This window comes from Scyliorhinus canicula, chromosome 18, assembly GCF_902713615.1.
Source record: "Scyliorhinus canicula chromosome 18, sScyCan1.1, whole genome shotgun sequence".
In the NCBI taxonomy this organism is placed as follows: domain Eukaryota; kingdom Metazoa; phylum Chordata; class Chondrichthyes; order Carcharhiniformes; family Scyliorhinidae; genus Scyliorhinus; species Scyliorhinus canicula.
The window spans coordinates 2,432,473-2,460,164 of NC_052163.1; the positions used below are offsets into that span (position 1 = coordinate 2,432,473).

General features: G+C 43.7%; 1 protein-coding gene across 7 annotated transcripts in view; it reads right to left on the reverse strand.

The window, feature by feature from the left end:
* LOC119952974 (C-Jun-amino-terminal kinase-interacting protein 4-like) overlaps positions 1-27,692 on the reverse strand; it is a 262,841-nt gene that overhangs the window by 19,750 nt on the left and 215,399 nt on the right. For 3 of the 7 annotated variants that reach the window (XM_038776637.1, XM_038776639.1, XM_038776642.1), the window contains 11 exons: positions 26,063-26,155; positions 20,385-20,552; positions 19,751-19,925; positions 18,557-18,784; positions 17,657-17,864; positions 14,011-14,133; positions 9,716-9,796; positions 6,593-6,660; positions 3,467-3,615; positions 2,024-2,195; positions 760-873 (listed from right to left, as the gene is read on the reverse strand). In XM_038776637.1, coding sequence (XP_038632565.1) covers positions 760-873; positions 2,024-2,195; positions 3,467-3,615; positions 6,593-6,660; positions 9,716-9,796; positions 14,011-14,133; positions 17,657-17,864; positions 18,557-18,784; positions 19,751-19,925; positions 20,385-20,552; positions 26,063-26,155 — 1,579 coding nt within the window. The remainder of the gene's footprint in view (positions 1-759; positions 874-2,023; positions 2,196-3,466; positions 3,616-6,592; positions 6,661-9,715; positions 9,797-14,010; positions 14,134-17,656; positions 17,865-18,556; positions 18,785-19,750; positions 19,926-20,384; positions 20,553-26,062; positions 26,156-27,692) is intronic. The other 4 variants (XM_038776640.1, XM_038776638.1, XM_038776643.1 and 1 more) reach the window with 2 other exon arrangements.

The window sequence follows — 27,692 nt, forward strand, 5'->3', positions numbered from 1 at the left end:
GTACCCACGACAGATAGACTGCAGCAGTTTAAGGCCGGTCACCGATTAGGGCCAGACAGTAAATGCAACTCCTGCTTGTGATGCCCACTCCCTGAGTATGGATGCAACGAAAACCTTCCTGCACCACCTTTTGAGGCATTCCACGAAGAGGGAATGGCAGAATTCAGGGCTGGCTGATGTCAGTGCTCAAGCATGGGACTATAACCAGGAAACAGCCAGACAGTCTTGCAATAAAAGTGGAAAAGGTGGTCTGCTGATCAGAGAGAAGCACTTTCTCTCAATGATATTGCTCTTTTGGAGTGCAAGAACTGCACAAGGCAATACGCACATAGAATATAGGAGCAGGAGGAGGCCTTTTATGAGTCTCTATGAGACCCCCCTCATTCCTCTAAGCTCCAGCAAGAACAATCCCAACCTAGTCAATCTCTCCTCATATGACAGTCCCCCCCCCTCCCTGGAATCAGTCTGGTAAACCTTTGCTGCACTCCCAATAGGGAAATTCCCTCCCCATTATCCCAAAGGTAAATCTAAATCAATTACCCAAGAAGTCAATTAGAAACAAGTTCCACAGAGCAAACTGAGAAACAAAAATCACTTATTGTCACAAGTAGGCTTCAATGAAGTTACTGTGAAAAGCCCCTAGTCGCCACATTCCGGCGCCTGTTCGGGGAGGCTGGCCCCTAATCAGCATTAAAGAAACAAAGAGAAAAGATGCACACGTGTAAATCACTTTTTCTCAAAGTAAACTCCATCACTTACTTTCTGTTAGAGGGATGGAGATGATCACGCCATTGCCTGTGCCCACCCACAGGCGGTTGCAGGATACCATGAGAGCTGTGATTCGCACAAAAGAGAAACCAAGTTTCCCAGTACCTTAAAAACACCAACAAAAAAAAATTTCAAACACTTTGTAAACATATCAAGTCATAAAGTCATTAAGGCACAGAATGGGGCCTTGCAGCCCATCAAGTTCCTGCCGGCCTTCCATAGAGCACTCCAGTCAGTCCAAGTAAATATTGTTACTTTGGAGTAGACTAGAATCTGTTACCTCCTCGCCAAATACAGCAAATTATAACACATAATATGTAAAAATTACAGTTCATTCCCTATTTGAGAAAACAGTGCCTTCTTCTCTTCCACGGTAAACACATCAGATTGAATACTCATCAGATCTTTCTCTATTTCATCATTTTATTCCTATTTCTTTTCAACGACACAATGGTCTCTGCCTCATCCACTCCTACAGGTAAAGCATTGCATGCTCCAACAAACATGTATAAAAATTGTCTCCCAGTGCTTCTCCTCATTCTCGATGAAAACTTTACGATGGTGGCAGCACATCAACTTGTGGGGATAGTCTTTCCTTATTCACAATCAAGATCTTTCATTTAAAAAACTTCTATTAATACCAGTTTGTTCTGTCTTGCCACTAAATTCCTTCGATTACTACACTGAACCAGGGAAAATAAGGAAAGTACCTTCAGTCTCTCCTTGCAATGAAAAACAGAAAATTCTGGAAATTTACAACGGGTCAGTAAGCATCCATAAAGATCAGACTTGACCTCTACATCATAACCCCTTGCTCTCTTTATCGAATGATCTAGCGTGCATTTTCAACATTTCTAATTTTCCAGTTTATTTTAGGATAGTTTCTAACCCTGACTACAGTCTATGTCTTTCAAATATCTGCATTTCCACTTGAAAAATTCCACACAAACCCATTTTGCTGTTCCTCCACACCCATGTCTTTCCGTGGAGTCTATACATCCATTCCTCGATAAACTTCATCTCCCATCTGTCTGCTAACATGCATATTTTCCTGAACTTCTATACAATATGATAAAACCTTTACTTTTAACCTATTCTAAATTATCTATATGCATAGGAAACAAGTGAATGATGTGGGATACCAACTGGTGTTTCGGGGAGAGAGGTAGAAAACTGGAGAAAAAAATGCTTTTAAGTAAAATTCAGAATTGTTTTTAAAATATAAAAATATGGAATAATCATAGTGATCACCCACCTAACATTTTGCTGACATACGGTTCAATGTCTACATCTTGTAGGTGCTGGTAGGTATGTACATGGTAAAGGCGAAGGGTGGAGTCTAGGCGGATGGAAACCCACACCCCATCTCCCACCCAAGCCAACTGTCTGACCTGGCTTTCCTTCCGTGGGTGGGCATCAAAGGATTTCTGGGGAAGCACAAGTAGAAGAGCATTTTGCTAAAGTGCAACAACATTACCAACTCCAGAACAGTTGAGAATTCCGACCGAGACTACGTGCACAGAAGCAGCTATAATCATTCCACATTTTTGCATGTACACTTTAACAAAACCATCAAAACTGGTCCTTAATTCCTTCTTTCCAAGATTTTCCCAACTGTATTGCTTCGGAACTTCTTTCTTTTCAAAGTAGAAGGCTGGAGGTTGGATAAAAAGACGGGACCTGCTTGCTGAGCTCTCCACTGACAAAATAATTTTCTTCATCATTATCTGGCCTCCCACCAGAGGGCGAAACTTCATCAGTCTCAGTGATTTTTGCTTTGGGGAGGCAGGGAAGGAGGAGGAGAAGCGAAGAGAAAGAGGTGCACAGATCAACATGGAATGGCTAACTTGTGACATGATTCAAGCCCAAAAGCCTGGCTGATTGACTGGAGACCGTGCAGCGCATTGTGGCAACGTGAATTGCTAGACTGCAGCAGCAATTGCTAAACTGCATCAAGGTAAAGCAAGTCAGAGCAAAAGGTGAGCAATTGCCTGTTCATATATATGTACTACTCACTGCATGTGGCCACAGAGCATCAAAGTCAAAATATTCTTGGTCTAATTAGAATAAAAATAAAATGTAAAGACTTCTCACAATCATTTATATCCATTATAGTGATGAATTACCTTCAACAAAACTATAACCTAAGTACTGCCATTGTACCTTGTGTTCTATGTTAATAAAAAGGGGTAAATTTGGTGACAATGGGAAACTGTATGTAAGAAATCTAGCCAAATGCAGTTGCTTTAATATCACAGACATCTGCCTGGGATCTGGCCTGATGCTGAGGATTCTTCTCAGGCCTGTGTGTTTATAAATACATTGCTGGCTTGTATGTAACAAGGTCCTAAATTGGACTAAATGTCAAGTGATGACTGCAAACTGCTGATCCTTGCCTCTAGTGGAGGGGCTGGTAATTGTGGCAGCATAGCAGGACTATCATGAGAAAGCTTGAAGAAAGAGGCCATTAAACAAGCAGAAAGCAAATCAGACTCAATAGCAGATGGAGCTGCAGTTTAGTTTGTCGATGGACAGCTTTTTTTTGCCAAAGGTTAACAGTCTTGTTTTGCTTCCGGGGGGCCTGCAATTTGAGCCTACGAAAAGTTGATAGGGAACGTTCCATTTAGCATTTTAATGGCAAGGCAATTCGATCCATTTTACTGGAGTTATTTGAGCTCGGAGCTTTGCAGTTCATTACCTCAATTTTCATGGCCTTTGGTTGTACTACGTAGATCTTATTCTTGTAACCACACCATACTTTATCGTGCACAACAGTCATACAGCGGATGGAGTGATGAGGCCGCCCAAAGTCCAGAAGGTGATAGTTAGTGAGGTCCCACTGGCCATCTAAGGAATAAGCAAACAGGCTATATAAAAATACAACTATCCAGTTACAATGTTAAAGCAAACAGACATCACTAATACATTCTCTCCCATATTATGTTTAAAATTTTCTTGAGGATATGAGTGTTACTGAGCAGGCCAGCATTTATTGCCCAACCCTAATGAAGGCAGTGGTGAGCTGCCTTCTAGAACTATTTCAGGCCACGTTCTTCTCTATAGCAGTTTGATACAACTGAGTGCAGAGGACAATTAAAAGCTGTGTCTAGGTGAGAATCATCATTAAGGGCAGCAGATTTCCTCTCCCAAAGAACATTGGTGAGTCAGATCTTTTTTTTTAAAAAAAAAACAACAATCCTGTAACTATTATTAATTAGACCAGCATTTTATTCCAGATTTATGAATTAATTTAATTTAAATTGCCTCAGTTGCCAAGGTGGGGGTTTGAACTGATCTCTGGAACATTGTGGCGGGCCTCTGGAATACTAGTAATTACTGGACCACTATATTAATGCTTCAACTGTTGAATCTTTATTAACAACTGAACTGCATTATCAATCTTTTGTCAATGCCTGTGATGATTGATACTGATTTCTATGGAATGTCTCTCCTCAGTAAGACTGGGCGGTACGTTTCCAGTTTGGAAGCTTCTCTGATTTTCTCACTGGAATGATGAAATCTCTGTAAAATCCAGGTAAGGACTCTTTTCTTTCCCGAGCTGGGCTGGAAATTGCAAAGGATTGAGGTTAAAAACTTGTGTTGGGAGCTGGGTTTGATAAGAGACTAAGAAGTTTTTGAGAGTAGACCCAAAGGTGGGCCTTTGAGTGGGAGGCCCAGTTTAGTAAAGGCAAAACATCTCTCCAGATGTAATCCCTCCACCCATGAGTACTGAATGAATGTTACTGCTGGAAGACCATCACCAATATACGTAGAGCAGCACAGTGGTTAGCACAATTGCTTCACAGCTCCAGGGTCCCCAGGTTCGATTCCCGGATTGGGTCACTGTCACTCAACGTGCTGGGAGGAGAGCCGACTGTAAATAAATAAACATCGGAAGCAAGGACTTTAATCTTCTTTTTAACTTTAATCCCTATTATTTGTACCCCTTTCCACTCCTTTCTGTGTTCTTTTATCTGGTGCGTGCGTGGGTAGAGGATGGGACGGTTAAAAGGAAGGTTGTAGGTTAGCTTGCCATTATTATGTTGTTTTATTTTGCTTATAAATAAACAGTTGTGTATTTATTGTGTCTGAACTTATAAACCTGATGATTGTACATCATTGGGCAGCTAAGGGCTAAAGGTTTTGTAAATTTTCTACAAATTATTGGTTAATTCACTTGTGTTGTTGCTCCGGGGCCTGTGGGGCTGCAATTGACCGTGCTCTAGGCCAGAGTGTTGGAGCAAGAGTCAGCCCTCATGGTAGCCTTCTGAGAGAATTAGCTGGATCTTTTTGCAGCGGGTTAGTTAGATCTCTGCGGGTTCGCTAGATCTCTTCATCAGGTTGCCAGAATCAATCCTGAAATCAAACTGCAACGTCGGGACTCTGCAAAGCTTTCCAGAGGAATACTATCCAATCGAGACCTGTTACCAGGCAGAGCACAGCCCTCTGGGTCCATTCATTGGCCACCAGCTAAATCAATCAAACCGAGTTCTCAGTGATACCAGATAATCTGTAATCACCAGTTTAAATTAGCACAGCCTTTCCGATTCTTATGTTTGAATTATAGGCACAAGTTTCTTGCCTTAAAGTGACATGTCTAATAATCATCCATGGATCAAAAATGTAACAGCAAAATAAAAAAAGGGGAAATAAGGGCATAAACAGGAAGGAACCTTGCAATGGGTAATAAATGCTGTACTTGCCAGCGACACCACATCCCATGAATGAATAGAAATTGCAGGGTCACTTGTCAATGTGAACGCTTTTGAATGTAAGCACAGTTTCATTACTGATACAGGGAAATTCATTCATTCCTGGTTTCAAAATGGGTAATTAATATAAAAGTACAAGATATTACAATTACGCTTTTAAGGATATTAAAGTATAATTTTATGAAACCAGCATACAGAAGCCTAAAGTGGCAAAATAACCCATCTAACAAATTGCTCCAATTTCACCAGCTCTTAAGGTTGGAGCTACATGCAGCGCGGCAGTAAGCAAACAACAATCTATCTCAATATTTGCAGGTTCTGTCTATTTGTTTATGCATACTCCATTAAAAATTTTGCATGTATGCATATTTCTAGTCCCGTTTTTCTCTAAAGAATTCCTATGTTTGTGTTTATAATGAAAATTTTCCTAAGTAAAAGTGTCATACTGTAATTATGTCCTCCGGCCAATAGAAGTACTGCACAAAGGAGTTAAGAGCCAGTGTTGTGTTTCAGGTGCATTGATGATCATAGCTGGGGATAACTATAACACAGCATGAAATCACAACGCAGAACGTACTGTCTATGTTCCTTGGCCGCAGAAAAATACTCTTCACTGTACTTTGGTACATGTGACAATAAATCAAATCAAATCAGATCTCAACTCATATAATTATGAAATTTTTTACATCAAATATTCCTACGCCCACATAATGGAAACTGCATATGTAAACTTGTCACCAAAGAGAAAATGCTGCAAAATCTCAGCAGGTCCGGCAGCATCTGTAGGGAGAAAAAAGCCAATGTTCCGAGTCCAGATGGCCCTTTGTCAAAGCTTGGTCATCTGGACTCGAAAGGCTGGCTTTTTTTCTCTCCCTACAGATGCTGCCACACCTGCTGAGATTTTCCAGCATTTTCTCTTTGGTTTCAGATTCCAGCATCCGCAGTAATTTGCTTTTATCCAGTGTAAACTTGTCACATGGGAATTGAGATCAGCAAACAGGAGATATTTGTAATCCTGGGGCTTTCCCAGGAATACTCTTTCCTTTGTGAATCTTCAATCTCAATGTATTTTCTCATTAAGAGGGAAATTCTGTTCATGTATACTGACTTACCTATTCCTCTATGAAAGATTGCCAAGGTCCCATCAGCTAACGCTACTAATACTCTTCCTTTTAAATGTCTGGCAAAAGAGAAACTACGTGTAAGTAACTATTAACCGTATTAATAATATTCAAAGATCACATTCAAAGATTTGCTTTCCAGCAGTGATTCACCATTGTTATATTCCAGATGGTGATTTTTACATACTTTCATAAGCATTTATTTACCGAGATAGACATTCCAAAAATGCACCTCATCTCCCAACAACCAGTTTATTTCTGTTTCTTTTTAATAAGGACACAAGTGAATCCTTAAGTTAATTGTGTACAATTCAATTTTGCTAACATCCTGTATGATGTAGCCTCACTTTGCTCCAGGATGTTGTTGATTGATCGTATAGTGCATTGTGCACATAAATGGATGGATGATGACTCAACACTCAGTGGGAAATTCAATGGGAATGTGTAGCATCGAGTCATGGCCATTGGTTTCCTTTGATGCATTTACTTATCCATTATTTTCAGAAACAAAACCCCTCAAAAAATGGCATCAGCTACTTGGTGTGGTTACTTATAGAACCATTTGATAAACAAATTAACCAGAGTTGGGTATCATCAGCGTATATGTGAAAACTATGTGCCTTTGGATGATATCACAGAGGGGTGGCATGGAAATGTGAAATATGATGGAGCCAAGGACAGATCCTTGGGGGATACCAGTGGTAATGGTGTAGGAAGAGAAAGCATTGAAAGTGATTCTCTAGCTATGATTAGATCGATAAGAATGGAACCAGGTAGGTGCAGTCCCACTCAGCTGGATGATCATTATAATAATAATAATCTTTATTATTATCACAAGTAAGCTTACATTAACACTGCAATACAGTTACTATGAAAAGCCCCTAGTCGCCACATTCCAGCGCCTGAGGGAGAATTCAGAATGTCCAATTCACCTCACAAGCACGTCTTTCGGGACTTGTGGGAGGAAACCGGAACACCCGGAGGAAACCCACTCAGACATGGGGAGAACGTGCAGACTCCACACAGACAATGACCCAAGCCGGGAATCGAACCTGGGACCCTGGTGCTGTGAAGCAACAGTGCTACCTTGCTGCCCATACATAGAGTGGGGTTGGAGGAAGATGCTGTTAGAGGCTTCAGATAGATCAAGAACAAGGAGGGATAATTTATGTTTATCACAGTCACATCGGATGTCATTTTTGACTTTGATAAGAGACATTTTATACTGTGGCAGAGCAGAAACCTTACGAGGAGGGGGTGAATTCAAATATGGAATTCCAGGAAAGATGGGAATGGATTTGGACGGTGATGTTCGAAGATTTTGGAAAGGAAAGGAGCAAGGAATACATACATAGAGAGCATCTTATCTGGCTGCATCACAGTCTGGTATGGCAACTGCTTGACCCAAGACCGTAAGAAACCACAGAGTCATGAACACTGCCCAGTCCATCACATGAATCCGCCTCCCACCCATTGACTCCATCTACACCTCCCACTGCCTTGGGAAAGCGGGCAGCATGATCAAAGCTTATTCACTCTTCCAACTTCTTTCATCGGGCAGGAGATACAAAGGTTTAATGACACACATTAACAGATTCAAACTCAGCTTCTTCCCCGCTGTTATAAATCTCCTAAATGACCCTCTTATGGGCTGAACTGATCTCTTCACACATCTTCTCTACTGAGCAGTACTACACTCCTGTATGTTTGCCCGATGCATTTTCTTTTCATGTATGTAATGATTGTCTGAACTGTATGCAGAACAATACTTTTCATTGTACTCAGTACACATGACAATAAAAAAATCCAATTGAAAACAAACGATGAAAGGTCATCAGTTCTAATGAAAGATCATCAACCTGAAGCAGTGGGTAGGATTTTCTTGCCCCACCTGTCACAGGAATTGTCTGGTCCCGACGCAAGTCAATGGGCATTTGGCTGGGCTGTCAAATTTCCACTACGATGTGGCTGGAAAATCCCGGCTGTTAACTCTGGTTTTTCTCGACAGGTGCTGCCTAATATGCTCAGCATTTCCAGCCATTTTTATTTTTAAATTTCAGATGTTCATATCCACACTATTTTGTTTTTGAAGTGAGGGTAGAGATGGCAGTGTGCAAGGATAGTGAGGTCAAGTATTGATTTTTTGAGATAGGTCATGATGGCAGATTTGAAGGAGAGAAAAGCTGGAGAGAGAGAGGGAACAGTTTACAATATTGTCCAACATGGGGGTCAGGACAGGAATTTGGGTGATCCGTCTTTTGTAGGAATGGGATCAAGGGACCAGGAGATGGGTCTCATGGACAAGATGAGCTCAGTGAGGGGAAGAGGAGTGATAGGAGAGAAACTATAGAAAGATGCAAGCTAAGGAGTGGGGAGGGGGATTTTATTTAAATACGTTAGTGGGCATCCCTGGCTCGGCCAGCATTTGATGCTCATCCTAATTGCCCTGGAGAAGATGGTGGTGAGCTGCCTTCTTGAACTGCTGCATCCCTGAGATGCAAGTACACCCACACTGCTGTTATAGAGCGAGTTCCAGAATTTTGACCGTTTTAACAGAGGTTTGGCCAGGTGGGCCAGTGGAAGGGAGGGACGCAGCCTAAGCTGCTGATTAGATGTTTCAATCTTAGTGCCGAAGAAGTCCATGTGTTCAGTGCACTGGTTGTTGGAGGTGAAGGTGGAGGGGAGAGTGGTTTAAGAAGACGGCTTGCAGAAGAGATAAGAATCCTAGGGCCACCTTTGCATTACAGGATGATCCATTTATCCAACAAGAGCAGGACTTGATAATGTTTTAAGTGGTCCAGCTAGATCTGGTGGTGATGGCTAAACCAGTGCTCCGCGTACCCATTAAGGAAGTACACCTGTGGTGAGAGAGATAATAATAGTTTTATTGGGGCCAAGGACGTCAAAGGTGGAAGTGAAGGTGCGGTTGAGTAAACCAGTAGCTGCAGAGATGCAAACGGAGGCACAAAGGTCAATGGCTGGATAGTTAAATTTTGAAAATGCAGTGAATTGTAAGTGACTGGGAGATGGTTGTTATTGTTAATGTATTAACCAGCATTCCTGATAACTAGTAAATAAAGTTAAATTAAAATGTCAAAAATGTTTACAACTTACACAATACTAAGAATAGAGTCCTTCAGTTTAATGGAGTGCAGACATTTCTTCCATTGAGCTACTGAGGAATGGACATACAAACTGCAAGAAAACAATAAAAAAGCTCACTGTCTCTTTATAATTCAGATTCAAAAATAAAAGCATGAGACAAGAAAAGACTAATTCAATCCATCAAACCCTGCTCTCTGGTTTATAAATAGATATATTGCTTTATCATCTACCTGCATTCTAAACATTTCTCAGACGCAGTTAAAAAGGTTAATGCAGAACAGATTCTAGAAATAATAGAATGTCACAATCACAAACATAATTTAAGAAGCACAGTACATGTGTTAGGAGATGATACAGCAGCTAAATGTCTATATAGATGGCATCAAAAGGAGGCCAGGGATTTATTTACAAGGGGATGCCACATTAACTGCATTATTGCAATGTTGCTATTTTACCATATCTAGAACACGTAAAAAAACAAATGCCAACTGTTTAGCATGTATTCATTAAACCAGAGTGGATCTTTGCATTTCTTTTTTTAAGCTTATTTTTTTGTTCTCAAAGCAAACATCATCACTGAAAAACAGGTAGCTTTTCAAGCACATCACAATCTAGATGTAGTGAAAAGTACTCTCTATCCACAGGAAACACAGGCACTTCCAGTGTTTATTTTGGAAAGATTTGCAGCAAAGGTAACAGGCGTCATTCCTTTAGTCTAAAAAGCTACGGTGAATAGCAACATCAACATGAGCATACCTTGGGTATTCGCCTACCCTGAGACTTTGTAAAATGTGCCGTGGTTCTTCCCATCTCCTTGCCCAGATAGTAAAATCTATGCTCTTTCGTCAAGGGTCCTGGCTGTTACGCAGCCCTACACCTTCCCAAAGTGGGGCCCACTTTCACCTACTGACCACCACTGGTCTGCTGGAGGCATGCCTGGCCAGGGTCATGGGAACTCTGTCTGGGTGCGCAGCCTTGCCCATTCCACGACAGTGGGGGGTAGAGGTTCTACTCGCACAAATGGGAATTCCAGATGGAAGGGTTAGATCCAGCATATTCAGATCCTGACCTAATATGAAATCCTTTTATAAACACTTCATTGCTGCAGAAGATTGAACAGAAATCCTTCAAACAGAAGCACGTTAGATTTATATTCAATACTGAGAGTTTTTTACAATTCCGATTTCACCAAAGGATTAAGAGATAGTCCTTCATGGCAGAGATCACCAGCAATGCAGCTCACAGCCACACCCAAGCTTTCTTCAAACTGAAACTAAAACTCCCAAAAAGCAGAAGTGAGCTCAGCTCCCCCCGTGACATCACTTCAGTAATATGATCAGCTTCATTTCTTAAAGGTACATTTCTTAAACATCCAATTCTTAAAGTTACTCTCACATGACACCTCCCAAGAAAAAAAAACAACCCATCAACTTCAAGATGGTTTCATTTTTCACTTTTGCACCATCCACTAATGCACACAGTAAATATACTTTTTTGTTTAAAAAAAACAACACACGCAAACAGGCATAATAATGAAGTCCATCTTTCCTGTTCTTCCTCCAACCGAAATCCTTCCATTCATCACATTCGTGACAAAGCAACGGCAATCACATTTTCCCGTCCTGCCACATATACTATTTTAAAATGAAATGGCTGTTACAAACTCCATACTTTTTCTGGTGAGAATTCAATTTCTTTGAAAAATAACCAACAGGCCGCTCTAGCCCTTCATCGTCGTCTTGTAGAAGCACCGCACCTACAACCACTTTGAATGGTTTGGTATAATTTGGGATGACTAACCCAGGAGCAGTGTTTAACACAGCCTTCAGGCCGTCAAATGCCTGTTGACACTCCGCTGTCCGCTGGAATTTGTTACGCTTCTTGAGCAAGTCCGTCAGTGGAGTGACCACACTGCTAAAATTTGGTACAAATTTCCGGTAAAATCCACTCATACCAAGAAACCGCATTATTTCCCGTTGTGTCGAGGGTATCGGAAATTCCCCAATAACTTTCGTTTTCACATCCCGTGGGACCATTCGACCCTGTCCGATTGTACGGCCAAGGAAAGTTACTTGGGCTTTTCCAAATTCACTTTTGGCTAAGTTTATCACCAAACCCGCCTCCTGAAGTCGATCGAATAACTCCCTCAGATATTTTAAATGTTCGTTCCACGTCTGGCTGAAAACTACCAGATCGTCGATGTATACCGCACAATTGGGTAATCCTGAAACTACCGTATTAGTTACCTGTTGAAATGTTGCTGGGGCGCTTTTCATGTCACAAAAGTTGAAATTTCCTTCGCCCTTTCAGATAAAGGTACTTGCCAGTGACCTTTCAGTAAAACCAATTTGGAAATAAAAGCAGATTGTCCCACTTTCTCAATGCAATACTCCAAACGTAGGATAGGATAAGAGTCCGTTCTTGTAACTGCATTCACCTTTCGATAGTCCACACACAATCGTTGGGTGCCGTCTGGTTTAGGTATCATCACTATGGGTGAGCTCCATTGGCTGCAACCCACTTCAATTATGCCATTTGTAAGCATACTCTCAATCTCTTTGTTAACCTGTGCCAATTTTAAAGGGTTAAGTCTGTATGGATGTTGTTTGATCGGAACAGCATTTCCCACATCTACATCATGTATAGCCATTTTAGTACTTCCCAATTTATCTCTACAAACTTGCCCAATGTGATATCAATAACTCTTTCAGCTCAGTTTGTGTTTCCTCTGAAGGTAACTTAACAATTCATCCCAATTTTTAAACAACATCCTCATTTTCCAATTTCATTTGAGGTATGTCAAATTCACAGTCATCTCGATTTGGTTCGTCACTTTGAGTTAGAATCATTAAAACCTCCTTTTTCTCTCTCCTTTTCTTTTTCCCCTCTCTCTCTCTCTCTCTTTTTCCGCTCTCTCTCGTATTCAAGCCGCTTTAATTCTTTCTCATGATCCATTTGTTTCATTTGCAACTGAATTTTTGCCATTTCCAATGAGTCAAACTGTATCTCAGGCAACTTTAAATGCTTAGCCACTGCCATAATTACCTAACCTTTTCGCATTTTGTCAGGTAATGTTAACTGCAATGTTTTTGCCAAATCTAACAGTCTGCTTTTAGTCTCTGTCCGTAATGTACTGCGTGCTACAGTCTCCACCCCCAAAAACTTCTGAGCCTCTGAAAGAGCCATTGTCCACAACACACTTAAACTAAAATACCACACCGGAAAAGCAACAATCCTTCACTGTTTTTAAGTTCACAAAAGCCAACCCAATAGATGGACTTTTATCCCCCTCGAGCCCCCAATTGTTATGGGAGAGGCTTTTGCAGAACCCCAAAATGTATCATGGAGTTCAACCAACCCCCACCTTTAATGGATTGTTGCTTTTGAAGCACGCGGCTTGTTCCCCAGGTGTAGTATTACAATTATGGACACGTGGTTTTTAAAACAAAACAATGTTTATTCCATGAACTCAAATTAACCTTTTAAATATACTATGGATCTCTTAACACCCCTTACTTCAAAGATATCCCTGAAAATAATACAACACTACCCAATCCTGCAAACTGTTCCTTTACACATCCAAAAGACTTAATAAATCCTTCAAATAGAAGCACATTAGATTTATATTCAATACGGAGACCTTTTTACAATTCCGATTTCACCAAAGGATTAAGAGCTAGTCCTTCATGGCAGAGATCACCAGCAATGCAGCTCACAGCCACACCCAAGCTTTCTTCAACTGAAACTAAAACTCCCAAAAGCAGAAGTGAGCTCAGCTCCCCCACTGCGACATCACTTCAATAATATGATCAGCTTTATTTCTTAAAGGTACATTTCTTAAACATCCAATTCTTAATGGCGCTCTCACATGACAAAAGCAAGGGTCATCTGTAACAGAAACCACAGTCTTTCCATTTTTAGGATCTATAATTGTCAGAAAAAAGTACTCTTGGCTCCAGAATCAAGCTTCCTCTTCTCTGCGCTAACCATATAACTTTATCAATGCCGGGTGAATACCTCCTAATGAACCAGGATTTACTGCAAAAGGCTGGAGAAAAATTGCCAATTTGTGCAGAATAAAAGGTAGTTTTGTGCTCTAAGTTTGCACCCACAGGTCAGTTTTTTTGAGTTGGCTGAATCCATTTTCACACGGGACCCTTTCAATTAGTTTTCTTCTCCTCAGTCTGGACTGGATTCAAACGGAGATCATGATAGAAAATGACCGATCGCAAGGTCTCTCATGCCTTAAAGTGAAGGTATAATGTTACATATGCATCAGCAATCATCTTCTAACCATAACTCACCAACCACTCTGTGCCCCAAGCCACATAGTTGGCAAAACACTACTCATTTTCTCTGCTTCCTCACGCATCAGATCTTGTTCCAGTGGGAGTGCAGATACACCATCTTTATATAGGTCAGATTCCCTGTAGGATAGAAGCAAAAGATTACAACTGGGCCCAGAATCACGGGTTCCCCTGTAACATCCCCTTCCCACAGGAATATGTAATGCAACAGAGTAAAAGTGAAGCTTCTTTCGCTGCGGCTGCTTGTTCTCAAATGAAAGCAAGAGCGGCCCTCAATTCCGCTACCTAAACCAAGTCCCAACAGTGGGAGCCTCTTACATGAGGAGCAACAAGATAGACCAAAGTTTCAGCCTCTCACGGGAGCTCCATTTCGCTGCTCCAACAGACCTTGTTCTAAAATCATGCAGTGTGTCATGAAAAATAACGAAGATGTGGAAACAGAATCAAATGAAATAAATGCCTGGCTAAACATGCTCTCCAAATGCACAATCTGATGAAATAAGATGGAAGGAGACTAAAGTGGAGGATAAATAATAAATAAATAAATAATCTTTATTATTGTCACAAGTAGGCTTACATTAATACTGCAATGAAGTTACTGTGAAAAGTCCCTAGTCGCCACATTCCGGCGTCTGTTCGGGTACACGGAGGGAGAATTCAGAATTCTCAGCTGGTACGGGAATCGAAACCGCACTGCTGGCCTTGTTCTGCATCACAAACCAGCTGTCTAGCCCACTGAGCTAAACCAGCCTGTGTATGATCACATTAGTGAAAACCCTAAGCCCTGACACTGGAGGTTACTTCCACCTACTTATGTCAACTATTCAACTGGGAGCCATCTGTTGTGCAAAAACCATGGTCCATTTTCAATCTATCCAAAACACTGTATGGTTTCAAGAAGCAGTTAGATTTGGCACTTAGGGTGAAGGGGATCAAAGGCTATGGGGGGAAAGTGGGATTAGGCTGTTGAGTTGAATGAACAGCCATGATCATAACGAATGGCAGAGCAGGCTCAAAGGGCCAAATGGCCTCTTCCTGTTCTTATTTTTCCAAGTTTCTATCACAACAGTGGAATGATCCAAGAGGGGCAGAATTCCTTTTTTTGGGAAGCGAGGAGAAAGAGAAAGGAAATATCAATGGCAGCGGAAAAGATCAAAAAGAGGCACAGGAGAAGTGGACAACGCAACATTTTGAATGAGACAGTACAAGTCAGTATAACTGGGAATTGGGATCAAAGTGGGAATTTAACTGGTAAGCATTTTTAATGTTAAGGAGCCTAGAACAAAGACAAAGAAAATTACAGCACAGGAACAGGCCCTTTGGCCCTCCCAGCCTGCGCCGATCCAGATCCTTTATCTAAACCTGTCTCCTATTTTCCAAGGTCTACTTCCCTCTGTTCCCGCCCGTTCATATACCTGTCCAGATGCATCTTAAATGATGCTATCGTGCCCGCCTCTACCACCTCCGCTGGTAAAGCGTTCCAGGCACCCACCACCCTCTGCATAAAAAACTTTCCACGCACATCTCCCTTAAACTTTCCCCCTCTCACCTTGAAATTGTGACCCCTTGTAACTGACACCCCCACTCTTGGGAAAAGCTTGTTGCTATCCACCCTGTCCATACCTCTCATAATTTTGTAGACCTCAATCAGGTCCCCCCTCAACCTCCGTCTTTCCAACGAAAACAATCCTAATCTACTCAACCTTTCTTCATAGCTAGCACCCTCCATACCAGACAACATCCTGGTGAACCTCCTCTGCATCCTCTCTAAAGCATCCACATCCTTCTGGTAATGTGGCGACCAGAACTGCACGCAGTATTCCAAATGTGGCCGAACCAAAGTCCTATACAACTGTAACATGACCTGCCAACTCTTGTACTCAATACCCCTTCCAATGAAGGCAAGCATGCTGTATGCCTTCTTGACCACTCTATCCACCTGCGGTGCCACCTTCAGGGTACAATGGACCTGAACTCCCAGATCTCTCTGTACATCAATTTTCCCCTAGTTAAACAGTTAACTGTCAATCAATCACCTGAAAGCCCTTTTCCTGAATAGGGCTGGAACAGCAGCATTGCAAGGTAACCTTTTGGGTAATGATACCCAGTGTGTGACAGGAAGGGACAGAGTGGACAAATATTAAAAAAGAAGCAAATAAGGTCAAAAGGGGAAAAATGGTAAAAAGGGAAAATTAATGGCTTTTTACATAAATGCACATAGTATTCAGCACAAAATAAATGAATTAACTGCATAATTTGAGATTAATGGATATTAATATATGCTATTACAGAGATATGGTTACAAGGTCAAAATTGGGAATTAAATATTCAGTGGATGTGACTGTTTGTAAGGGCAGACAAGGATGGGAGGGTGGTGGGGTAGCTTTGTTTGTACGAGATGGAATAAGTAAGATAGCAAGAAATGATCATGGATCGGAAGATGCAGATTCCATATTAACAATATTTATTGTCACAAGGAGGCTTACATTAACACTGCAACAAAGTTACTGTGAAAAGCCCCTAGTTGCCACATTCCAACGCCTATTCAGATACACAGAGGGAGAATTCAGAATGTCCAATTCACCTAACAGCACGTCTTTCAGGGAGCAGGGAGGCGAGGGGGTGGTGAAGATCAAGGAGAAATGGGAAGCAGAGTTGGGGATGGAGATCAACTGGGGAGTATGGAGCGAGGCACTGCGAAGGGTAAACGGAACCTCCTCTTGCGCAAGGATGAGCTTGATACAGTTTAAGGTGGTGCACAGGGTGCATATGACTCGGGTGAGAATGAGTGGGTTCTTTCAGGGGGGTAGCAGATGAATGTCACAGGTTTGGGCAGGGGCCAGCGAATCACGCGCATATGTTTTGGAGTTGCGTAAAATTGGGAAAATTCTGGGTGGGAGTGTTCGCGGTCATAGCCAGGATGGTGGAGGAGGTGCTGGACCTGGACCCTTTGGTTGTGATATTTGGGGTTTCAGAGAAGCCGGAGCTCATGGAGAGGAGGAAGGCCGCGTCTTGGCCTTCGGCGAATTTTACTGGAGTGGCGGTCGGCATCGCCACCAGGGGATAGCGGCTTGGGTTGGGTGACCTGTACGACTTCCTGCGGTTAGAGAAGATAAAGTATGAGTTAAGGGGCTCAGCAGGGGAGTATGAGAAAAGGTGCGGGATGTGTGTGACCATGTTTGAGGAGCTAATCGTCGCCCGGGGGGGGGGGGGGGGGGGTGTTGAAAAAGGGGAAATCAACAGACTGTACAGTTGATTGTTGGGAAGTATGTTTCCCGGGGTGTTTACTCTACTTTGATACAAGTTTCTAATAAAATATATTGTTTTTAAAAAAGCCTTGGATTAAAGGGCCACAGTTACTCTGCTCCATTGGTGCATAAACAGCCTTAGTTTTGACTATCAGAGATTGATGTACAAGATTCCCAGGCCAATAAATTGCTGGTGTGCAGCTACTGAAATAGAATTTTCCAGAACAGTTATACATGCAATAGAGACCAATGCAAACCAATGCACCACATCACTCACCTTCTCACAAATAATACATTACTTGTCAATATGTTGGAAGTTAGGTTGGGAAAGGGAGACGTATTTAATCAGGGGACAATGTTATTTTCTGTGCAGCTTGCAATACAGATTTACATACCGTCTGTTAAATGTCTGTGCACTGTCTGACGAGCTCTGCACTCCCAGAGGGTCTGTGAAAACATGCTCCGTGTAAGCTCCTGACTGACTGACATCAGTTAAATCATCATCTGATAGTGGAAGGTTTAAGTTGGATTCTGTTGCTTCTGTGGCCTCTTCTGTTGCTAGCAAACTTCCGTCAGGGCTGACGCGAATAGCACCAATTTCCCCTGCAACAAAGTACAGCTATTATAGCAGAGATCCTTTAAAAAGACCGGAGAGCATATGGACCTAGATTCACCTGGTCACTGAACCATCTACCCAACAGAGGTATGTCTATAGGTCACTGTCCTGAACATACAAGGATTTGAAAACATCCAATCAAACCATTTAAACTGCTTTCAGAGAGGGGCTCATTGTTTTAACCTTTACCACTCTGGTAAATATTTACTTACATTTAACTCTCCAGGTTCGAAACACTGCATTAGTACTTATACTGGGCCAATTTAAAAGGAATTTAAGATTTAAACAGTATGCAGATTTGCAGTTTCACAGCAGCAACCTACTTATTACCATGACAGTAATGGTGGCCTGTGGCAAGGAAAAGCTCTATCTAAAGACCAGCTTCCCTTTATATCCCCAGGGTTTATAATAGATCCGATCTTAATTACCATTTAGTTTGCACCCTTCACATCCTCACCAGATTCCAAATGCTGGAAGCACCATCAGTGTGATCACGCTGATCACTATCATTGGTTTAAAACATACAGTTCTCACAGCAATATTTTCCCACAGAATTTCCACAATGTGTCAGGTCAGTATAATGGAATAAATGCAAACCATTATTAACCCACTAAACAGAAATTGATGTCCCTGTTAGATAGAAACCTTGGTCAGCACATAAATCTATTTAACTGCATACCTGGCTCTCCTTCAAGGATGGGTGAGGAACTGACAGGAGTGCGTGTGCTTGGAAGGACAGTATTGCCTTCTGTGGTGCAACCAACAACTGTGATCCCTCCTAGCAGATTGTCACTTCCGGCTGAACTGTTACTGGCGACACTCCCTGCCAAAGAGGCACATTCTGCTTGGCTTCCATCAGCATCCATTGGAACCTCTTCCCCTGCAGGATAGTCCGTCTCGTGAGCACCTAGAAATTATTGATGGGGTGACTTATTACAAATAATCATCAATCTGATCATGCCACTCAATATTATTACTTAAAAGCATACCTCTCACTCAGCTACATGTTCTTCCAAAGAATTTCTACAATTTATGTATGGTTTGGTCAGTAGCATCTGCATCTCAGACTCAAATGGTCGAGCACATTGTCCAAGCTGACACTCCCAGTCTAGTATTGAGGAAGCACTGCACTGTCAGAGGCAACATCCTTGGGATGAGATATTAAACTCGGGATCTATTCGCCCTCTCAGGAAGACATAAAATATCCAATTCCACTCATTGTTTCGAAGAACGTGGGGGGGTTTGTCTCGGGGTCCTGGGTCAATATTTATTTTTCCACAAACTTCTAAAAAACAATATATCTGCTCATTTATTTCACTGATGTTTGTGGAAATTGTATAAAATTGGTTGCCAAGGAACAAGTTGCTTGTGGCACTGTGGCTAACTCTACACCAAAGAGTGGCTGGTAGTAACATACAGTTTGGTCCTAACTATTACAAATTTATGTTTTCATGAAACAAATTAATAACCGAATTTCATTGCGCATTTCCAGACAGTGAAAGGACAAACTGTAAGGCCCAACCGTATCATAATCCATTCAATTTTTCTTAGATGAGAAGTATCCTTAGTCCTACAGTGGGAACTAATAGAAACAGCTGAGCTTCAGAGTACACCCCTCCCTTCCTATAACCCAATGAAAATTTCACCAGGATAAACCTTTAAGTGAGCTGGGGATGGTGAAGAGGGGCAAAAGGAGGAGACAAGAGTTTGAAGGGAGAGAGCAGTTACAGGCTTTAGAGCAATGAGCCTCCAATTATAAGCTTAACAAACCTTTTCATTAAAGCCAAAAAGAAATAATCTTTGCGTTACCAACGGCTATGCCTATTTAAAAAGTCAACCAACACAATTCTTGGCACATGCAAAATGAACTCACCTGGTACACTGGCAAGGCAAAGGATGTGGGAGTTGCAGACAAAGAAACTATCCAAATTCTTAGCAGGCTGGTTGGCATCTATCACCACCACCTTGCCAGTAGAATGCGTGCTTGTACAAATCCAAACTAGGCTGGACAGCTCCTCCTGATGCCTCAGCTCCTTCTCTTGCTCCTGCTCAATATAGATTTTAATAAGCAAACTTATTACCGCTCCCATTCTACCATATACATAGAAGCATACACAGAAAATAGCGTGAGGAGGCCATTCGGCCTTTCGATCCTGCTCCGCCATCCATATCATCATGGCTGATCATCAAGTTCAATACACCGATCCCTCCTTTCCCCTGTATCCTTAATCCCTTTAGCCCCAAGAGCTATATTTAATTCCTTCTTGAAATAACACAAACAATAAACTATATAATAAAATGCAAGACAGCAAAATGTAACATTGAGAATCTGTTAGGATCAAAACATTGGGCCTGAATCAGGTTTTTCTCTATCTACTCTGCCCAAACTCCTTATGAAATCTCGAGTCAAAGCGATTTAAAAATACATTCAAAATACTTCAAGATGTAAAAATACTTGAAAATGCCAAAACCATCAAGTGTAATTTTTTTAATGATAATATACGTACTTTAAGCTCTATCTCCAACCGGTCCAAGCTGCTCTGAGATCCTCTCTGCTGCTTATTACCTTCTGGTTCAGAACTGGACATATCATTGTAAAACACGCTAGCACCAAAGATTGAGCCACCGTCACGGGTTTTCCCTCCAGACAAGTTGACGCCCACTGCACACCATAACTGAGAAACACAAACAAGACGGCATCTTCAGTCAAGGTCACTTAATAGGAAGGATGACTATTTTTGTTGCGGACTCCATGTAAAGAGTCGGGATCGGAATGCAGGACACAGCCCACAGTTGAAAGGGAGGTCAATAACCAAGAAGCAATGGTTAACGTAATAGTCTTCACATTTCAAAAGCCTGTGGATTAAACTTTGGCATAAGTGTCATCCACAAACCAACAGCGTGTGGAGCATGAACACTGACATGATCTTTTTGGGCAGAATGAAATGAATGAAAACAAAAAGAAAATTGCTTATTGTCACAAGTAGGCTTCAAATGAAGTTACTGTGAAAAGCCCCTAGTCGCCACATTCCAGCGCCTGTTCGGGGAGGCTGGTACGAGAATTGAACCGTGCTGCTGGCCTGCTTTGGTCTGCTTTGAAAGCCAGCGATTTAGCCCTCTGCTAAACCTGCCCCTGGTAGATTCTGTGCTGAAACTACACTAATTCTGGTTGGATAAAGCACCTTCTCCCAATTCTGGTTGGATAAAGCACCTTCTCTCATCTGTGAAAACTGCTCACTATTCTAGGATCACCATGGATTGAAAATATAACCCCCAGCTTCCTTTCTCCATTAGATCATCATCTTTGATCCCTCTCTCCTGGCTCATCCATCATTGTCTCCCACAAGACTCAAGCAACTCATGGATTTCTTTGTCACTAAGATTGAGGCTGTACAATCAGCTACCTCTACCACTCTTTTGCCCGTGGGCCAGATTACCTCCACTCCCTCTAAAATGATCAGGCTACTTGTTTGAAATTCAGTCTTGGATAAGACGCAATTTTTTTCCAATTAAGTATCAGGAAGACTGAAGCTACTGTCTTGATTTCCCCCCCATAAACTCTGTTCCCTAACACCAACTCCACCCTTCTCCCGGGAAACCCCCCCCCCGCTGACGATTCATTCTCCGCGAAGTAGTCGGTGAATGGTTGCCACCTCCGGGCGAACCCTAACAGTGACTCTCTCAAGGCGAACTTAACCTTCTCTAGGCCGAGAAAGCTTGACATGTCAGTTAACCAGGCCTCCGACTTCAGGGGCTTCGAGTCCCTCCAAACTAGCAGTATCTGTGTCCGGGCTACCAGGGAAGCAAAAGCCAGAACGTCTGACTCTTTCTCCTCCTGGATTCCCGGGTCTTCCGACACTCCGCAAATCGCCACCTCTGGACTCAGTGCCACCCTTGTTTTCAATACTCTGGACATGACGTCCGCAAACCCCTGCCAATATCCCCTACGTTTTGGACACGCCCAGAACATGTGAACATGGTTCGCTGGTCGTCCCGCACATTTTACACACCTGTCCTCCACCCCAAAGAATCTACTCATCCAGGCCACTGTCAGGTGGGCCCGGTGGACCAACCTGAATTGGATCAAGCTGAGCCTGGTGCATGTTCCAGTCGCGTTGACTCTGCTCAACGCGTCCGCCCACAAGCCATCCTCCATCTCACCACCAAGCTCCACCTCCCACTTACGCTTCAGCTCCTCGGTCTGCGTCTCCTCCGCCCCGGTAAGTTCTTTGTAGATGTCTGAGACGCTCCCCTCTCCCACCCATCCCCTAGACACTATCCTATCCTGGATCCGCCTTAGTGGCAGGAGTGGGAATGATGAAACCTGCCTGCACAGAAAGTCCCACACCTGTAAATATCTAAATTCGTTCCCGCTTGCCAGCCCAAACTTCTCCTCCAGCCCCTCAAGCTAAGGAAGCTCCCCTCTAAGAACAGGTCCAGCATCCTCTCAATTCCCACCCTTCGCCATGCTCGAAACCCCCCCACCCAGGCTCCCCGGGGCAAATGGTGGTTGTCACATATTGGGGACCAGACAGATGCTCCCACTGATCCGACGTACCTCCTCCACTGACCCCAAATCCTCAAGGCCGCCACCACCACGGGGCTGGTGGAGTACCTCGCCAGCGGGAACGGCAGAGGTGCCGTTATCAACTCCCCCAAACTGGTGCCCCTACACGAGGCTGCCTTCATCTGCTCCCAAACCGACCCCGCCCCCACCACCCACTTCCTTATCATGGCTATGTTAGCCGCCCAGTAGTAATTACTGAAATTCGGTAGGGCAAACCCCTCCTCCCCTCCCGATTCCTCTCGAGCATCACCTTCTTCACTCGTAGGGACTACCCACCCACACAAAGCCCAGGATGATTTTGTTAACCCTCTTAAAAAAAGACCTCGGGATGAAAATTAAGAGACATTGAAATACAAATAAAAATCTCGGTAGGACCGCCATTTTGACCGTCTGCACCCTCCCAGCCAGAAACAGCGCATCCCATCTCCGAAACTCACCCCTCATCTGCTCAACCAACCGGGACAAGTTCAACTTGTGTAACCGGACCAGTCGCGTGCCATTTGTATCCCCAAGTACCTGAAACTGTCCCCTACTAACCTAAACGGCAGCTCCCCAGCCGACCCTCCTGACCCCTCGCCTGGACTACAAATATCTCGCTCTTTGTCATATTCAGTTTATACCCCGAAAACCGGTCAAATTCCCCCAAAGACACCATTATTTCACCCAACCCTGCCCCTGGATCTGATACGTATAGGAGCAGGTCGTCCGCGAACAGCGAGACCCTATGTTCCACACACACACCCCCCCCCCCCCCACCGGACTAGCCCCTTGTAGCTCTCAGAGCAATTGCCAGCGGCTCTATAGCTAAGGCAAACAGCAGTGGGGAGAGGGCGCATCCCTGTCTTGTCACCCGATACAGTCTGAAATAGTCCATGGTCGTCCTATTCGTCCTTACACTAGCCTCCGGGGCCTGGTACAACAGCCTAACCTAGTTGATAAAGCCCCTACCGAATCCAAATCGTCCCAGCACCTCCCATAAATAGTCCCACTCCACCCGGTCGAATGCCTTCTCCGCATCCATTGGCACAACTACCTCAACCTCCCTACTCTTCGGGGGCATCATGATCACATTGAGCAGCCTTCTTATATTGGCCACCAACTGCCTTCCCTTGACAAACCCAGTTTGATCCTCCATAATCACATCCGGCACACAATCTTCAATCCTGGAGGTCAAGACTTTGGCCAGCAACTTGCAGTCCACATTCAGCAGTGAAATCGGCCTCTTTGACCCGCATAGCTCCGGGTTCTTGACCTGCTTCATTATTCACAAAATAGTAACCAGTGACATCGTCGGGGGCAACACCCCTCTATCCCTTGCCCCATCGAACACCTTGACCAGCCCTAAAAACCCCGAGAATTTCTTATAGAATTCCACCGGATACCAGTCCGGCCCTGGGGCTTTACCCAACTGCATTGCCTTCAAGCCCTCTTCTATTTCTTTGGCCCTAATCGGGGCCCCCAGCCCATTTACCAGCTCCCTACTCACCCTTGGGAAGGCCAATCCGTCCAAAATTTAAACTTTTCTAACGCAATCCTGGTCAGCCTCCCATGCTGCAGCCTAGGGTCAGCCTCCCATGCTGCAGCCTGGGGTCAGCCTCCCATGCTGCAGCCTAGGGTCAGCCTCCCATGCTGCAGCCTAGGGTCAGCCTCCCATGCTGCAGCCTGGGGTCAGCCTCCCATGCTGCAGCCTAGGGTCAGCCTCCCATGCTGCAGCCTAGGGTCAGCCTCCCATGCTGCAGCCTAGGGTCAGCCTCCCGTGCTGCAGCCTAGGGTCAGCCTCCCATGCTGCAGCCTAGGGTCAGCCTCCCATGCTGTAGCCTAGGGTCAGCCTCCCATGCTGCAGCCTAGGGTCAGCCTCCCATGCTGCAGCCTGGGGTCAGCCTCCCATGCTGCAGCCTAGGGTCAGCCTCCCATGCTGCAGCCTGGGGTCAGCCTCCCATGCTGTAGCCTGGGGTCAGCCTCCCATGCTGCAGCCTAGGGTCAGCCTCCCATGCTGCAGCCTGGGGTCAGCCTCCCATGCTGTAGCCTGGGGTCAGCCTCCCATGCTGCAGCCTGGGGTCAGCCTCCCATGCTGTAGCCTGGGGTCAGCCTCCCATGCTGCAGCCTAGGGTCAGCCTCCCATGCTGCAGCCTAGGGTCAGCCTCCCATGCTGCAGCCTGGGGTCAGCCTCCATGCTGTAGCCTAGAGGTCCTCCATGTCCTAAATTGCACCAAATCCTGTTTATCCATCACCCCCACCACAGACCTGCGCTGGATACCAGTTAAGCAACGCCGCAATTTAAAATTCACAATTTTGTTTTCAAATGCTTACATGACCTCGCCCCTCTGTATCTCTTTAATCTCCTCCAGTTCGACAACTCTGAAATAACTGCAATCCCCTAATTGCCACATCAGGAGCATTCTTGATAATAAATCACTCAACCAGCTGTGACTACACCATCAGCTGCCTGGGCCCCAACATCTAAATTTTCCAGCTGCCTGGGCCCCAACATCTGAAATTTCCAGCTGCTTGGGCCCCAACATCTGAAATTTCCAGCTGCCTGGGCCCCAACATCTGAAATTTCCAGCTGCCTGGGCCCCAACATCTGAAATTTCCAGCTGCCTGGGCCCCAACAGCTGAAATTTCCAGCTGCCTGGGCCCCAACATCTGAAATTTCCAGCTGCCTGGGCCCCAACATCTGAAATTTCCAGCTGCCTGGGCCCCAACATCTGAAATTTCCTCACTCACTCTTTTTGTTCTCCTCTCAGGGCCTTCAAATCTACTTTGTTGCTCAAGCTGTTGGTAATCTGCCTTTACTCTCCCTATGTGGTTGGTTGGTTAAGGGGCTGGTTTAGCACACTGGGCTAAATCGCTGGCTTTCAAAGCAGACCAAAGCAGGCCAGCAGCACGGTTCAATTCTCGTACCAGCCTCCCCGAACAGGCGCTGGAATGTGGCGACTAGGGGCTTTTCACAGTAACTTCATTGAAGCCTACTCGTGACAATAAGCGATTTTCATTTCATTTTCATGTGGCTTGCTGTCATTTTTGTTTTACCATGCCTCTGTAAAACACCTTGGGAGGTTTTATGACAATAAAGGTGCTATAGAAGTGATGTTGCTGCAATTCAGAGTTCCAGAATGTTACGGCAGTATTTTATGTTTGTGTGGGCAGCTATATCTCTTGCCCACAGCAGGAACTGTCAAAACACATAAAAATCGATGACCTCTGGTTGCTATTAGTTGGAAATATTAGCAAACTGGTCTTGTTAGTAGCCATTGGTAGAAAGTGTTTCCCCTGATTAATGAGTTTCACGACAGCTTGAAAGTTTCATGCAATGAAGTGCAGATTGTTTCATGAGCAACTCTGTGCTTTTAACCTCCTGCATATAAATTAACACCTGGGCAATGCTTCATTTTAGATGGTGACAGTTTGAAGCTGTATCCAGGCTCGTGCTGCGTATTCGTGCAGCTACTGATTACATACAGCCAGCTGGGGTCTGAACTCTTTGCAAGAATGCAAGGAGGATATCCAAAGTCAAAGTTCTCCAACTATGAACTGATAGATTTTAAACAGTTTTTGTCTTCAGTAAACAACCTTCACATTGAATGTGCAGACCTTATTCATTAACTATTTGGTTACCTTCATGTAAGTATCTTTGTCATCCAAAGGTTGCAGATACACTGGCACAGGCAGATTTTTCATCTTGCTGTCACTTGGACCACCATTCGCCGCCTAAGGAGAAACCAACAAGTTACATGAATACTCTGGAAATATACACAAAGACTCTGCCCCCTCAGCTCTCGGTGGCAAGGAATTCCAAAGGCACTCAAACCTTTGAGAGAAGAAATTCCTCCTCATCTCAGTCTTAAATTGCACCCTTTTATTCTGAGATTATACCCTCTGGTCCGCGGCTCCCTCTCCCATGAGGGGAAACAACCTCCATAAGATCATAAGACATAGGAGCAGAATTAGGCCACTCGGCCCATCGTGTCTGCTCCGCCATTCAATCATGGCTGATATTTTTCTCATTCCCATTCCCCTGCCTTCTCCCCATAACCCCTGATCCCCTTATTAATCAAGAACCTATCTATCTCTGTCTTAAAGACACTAAATGATTTGGCCTCCACAACCTTCTGCGGCAAAGAGTTCCACAGATTCATAGAATCATAGAATTTGCACCACCCTCTGGCTGAAGAAATTCCTCCACACCTGTATTGAAGGATCGTCCCTTTAGTCCGAGATTGTGTTCTCTGGTTCTAGTTTTTCCTACAAGCATTTACCCCGTCAATTGCCTGAAGAATCCGATATGTTTCAATGAGATCACTGCTCGTTCTTCGAAATTCCAATGAGTACAGTTCTAAACCCGTTTAACCTTTCCTCATAAAACAATCCCTCCATATCGGGGATCATTTGAGTGAACCTTCTCTGAACCACCTCCAACATATCTTTCCTTAAATGATGGGGCCAAAACTGCTGGCGGTACTCCAGATGTGGTCTCACCAGTACCTTGTACAGCTGCAGCAAGATTTCCCGACTCTTAATCTCCAACCCCCTTTGAAATAAGGGCCAACATTCTATTAGCCTTCCTGATTACCTGCTGCCTGTGTGTTAGCTTTCTGTTTCGTGTACAAATATCCCCAAGTCTCTGTGTTGCAGCTTTCTGCAGTTTTTCTCCATTTAAATAGTACTGTTCTTTATTCTCCCTTCCAAAATGGACATCATATTTCCCCATGTTATACTCCATTTGCCAACTTTTTGCCCACTTAGTTAACCTATCAATATTTCTTTGCAAGCTATTTGTATCTCTCTCACAACTTGCCTTTCCACCTATTTTTGTGTTGTCTGCAAATTTGACTACAGTACATTCACTTCCTTCCTCCACGTCATTAATGTATATTGTAAATAGTTGCGGACCCAGCACTGATCCCTGTGGAACCCCACTGGTTACAGGTCACCAACCAGAAAAAGAACCACTTATCCCCACTGTTTCCTGCCCACTAGCCAATTCTCTATCCATGCCAATATACTACTCCAACATCATGGGCTCTTATGTTATGACTTAACCTTGTGTGAGGTACCTTGTCAAACGTCTACTGGAAGTCCAAATACATCACATCTACTGGTTCCCCTCTATCCACTCTGGTTGTGATTTTCTTGGAAAATTCTGAATAAGTCAGTCTTAATTGCCCTTTCATGAAGCCATACTGACTCTGCTTGATTAGATTATAATTTTCCAAATGTGCTGTTACTTCCTTAATAATTGATTCCA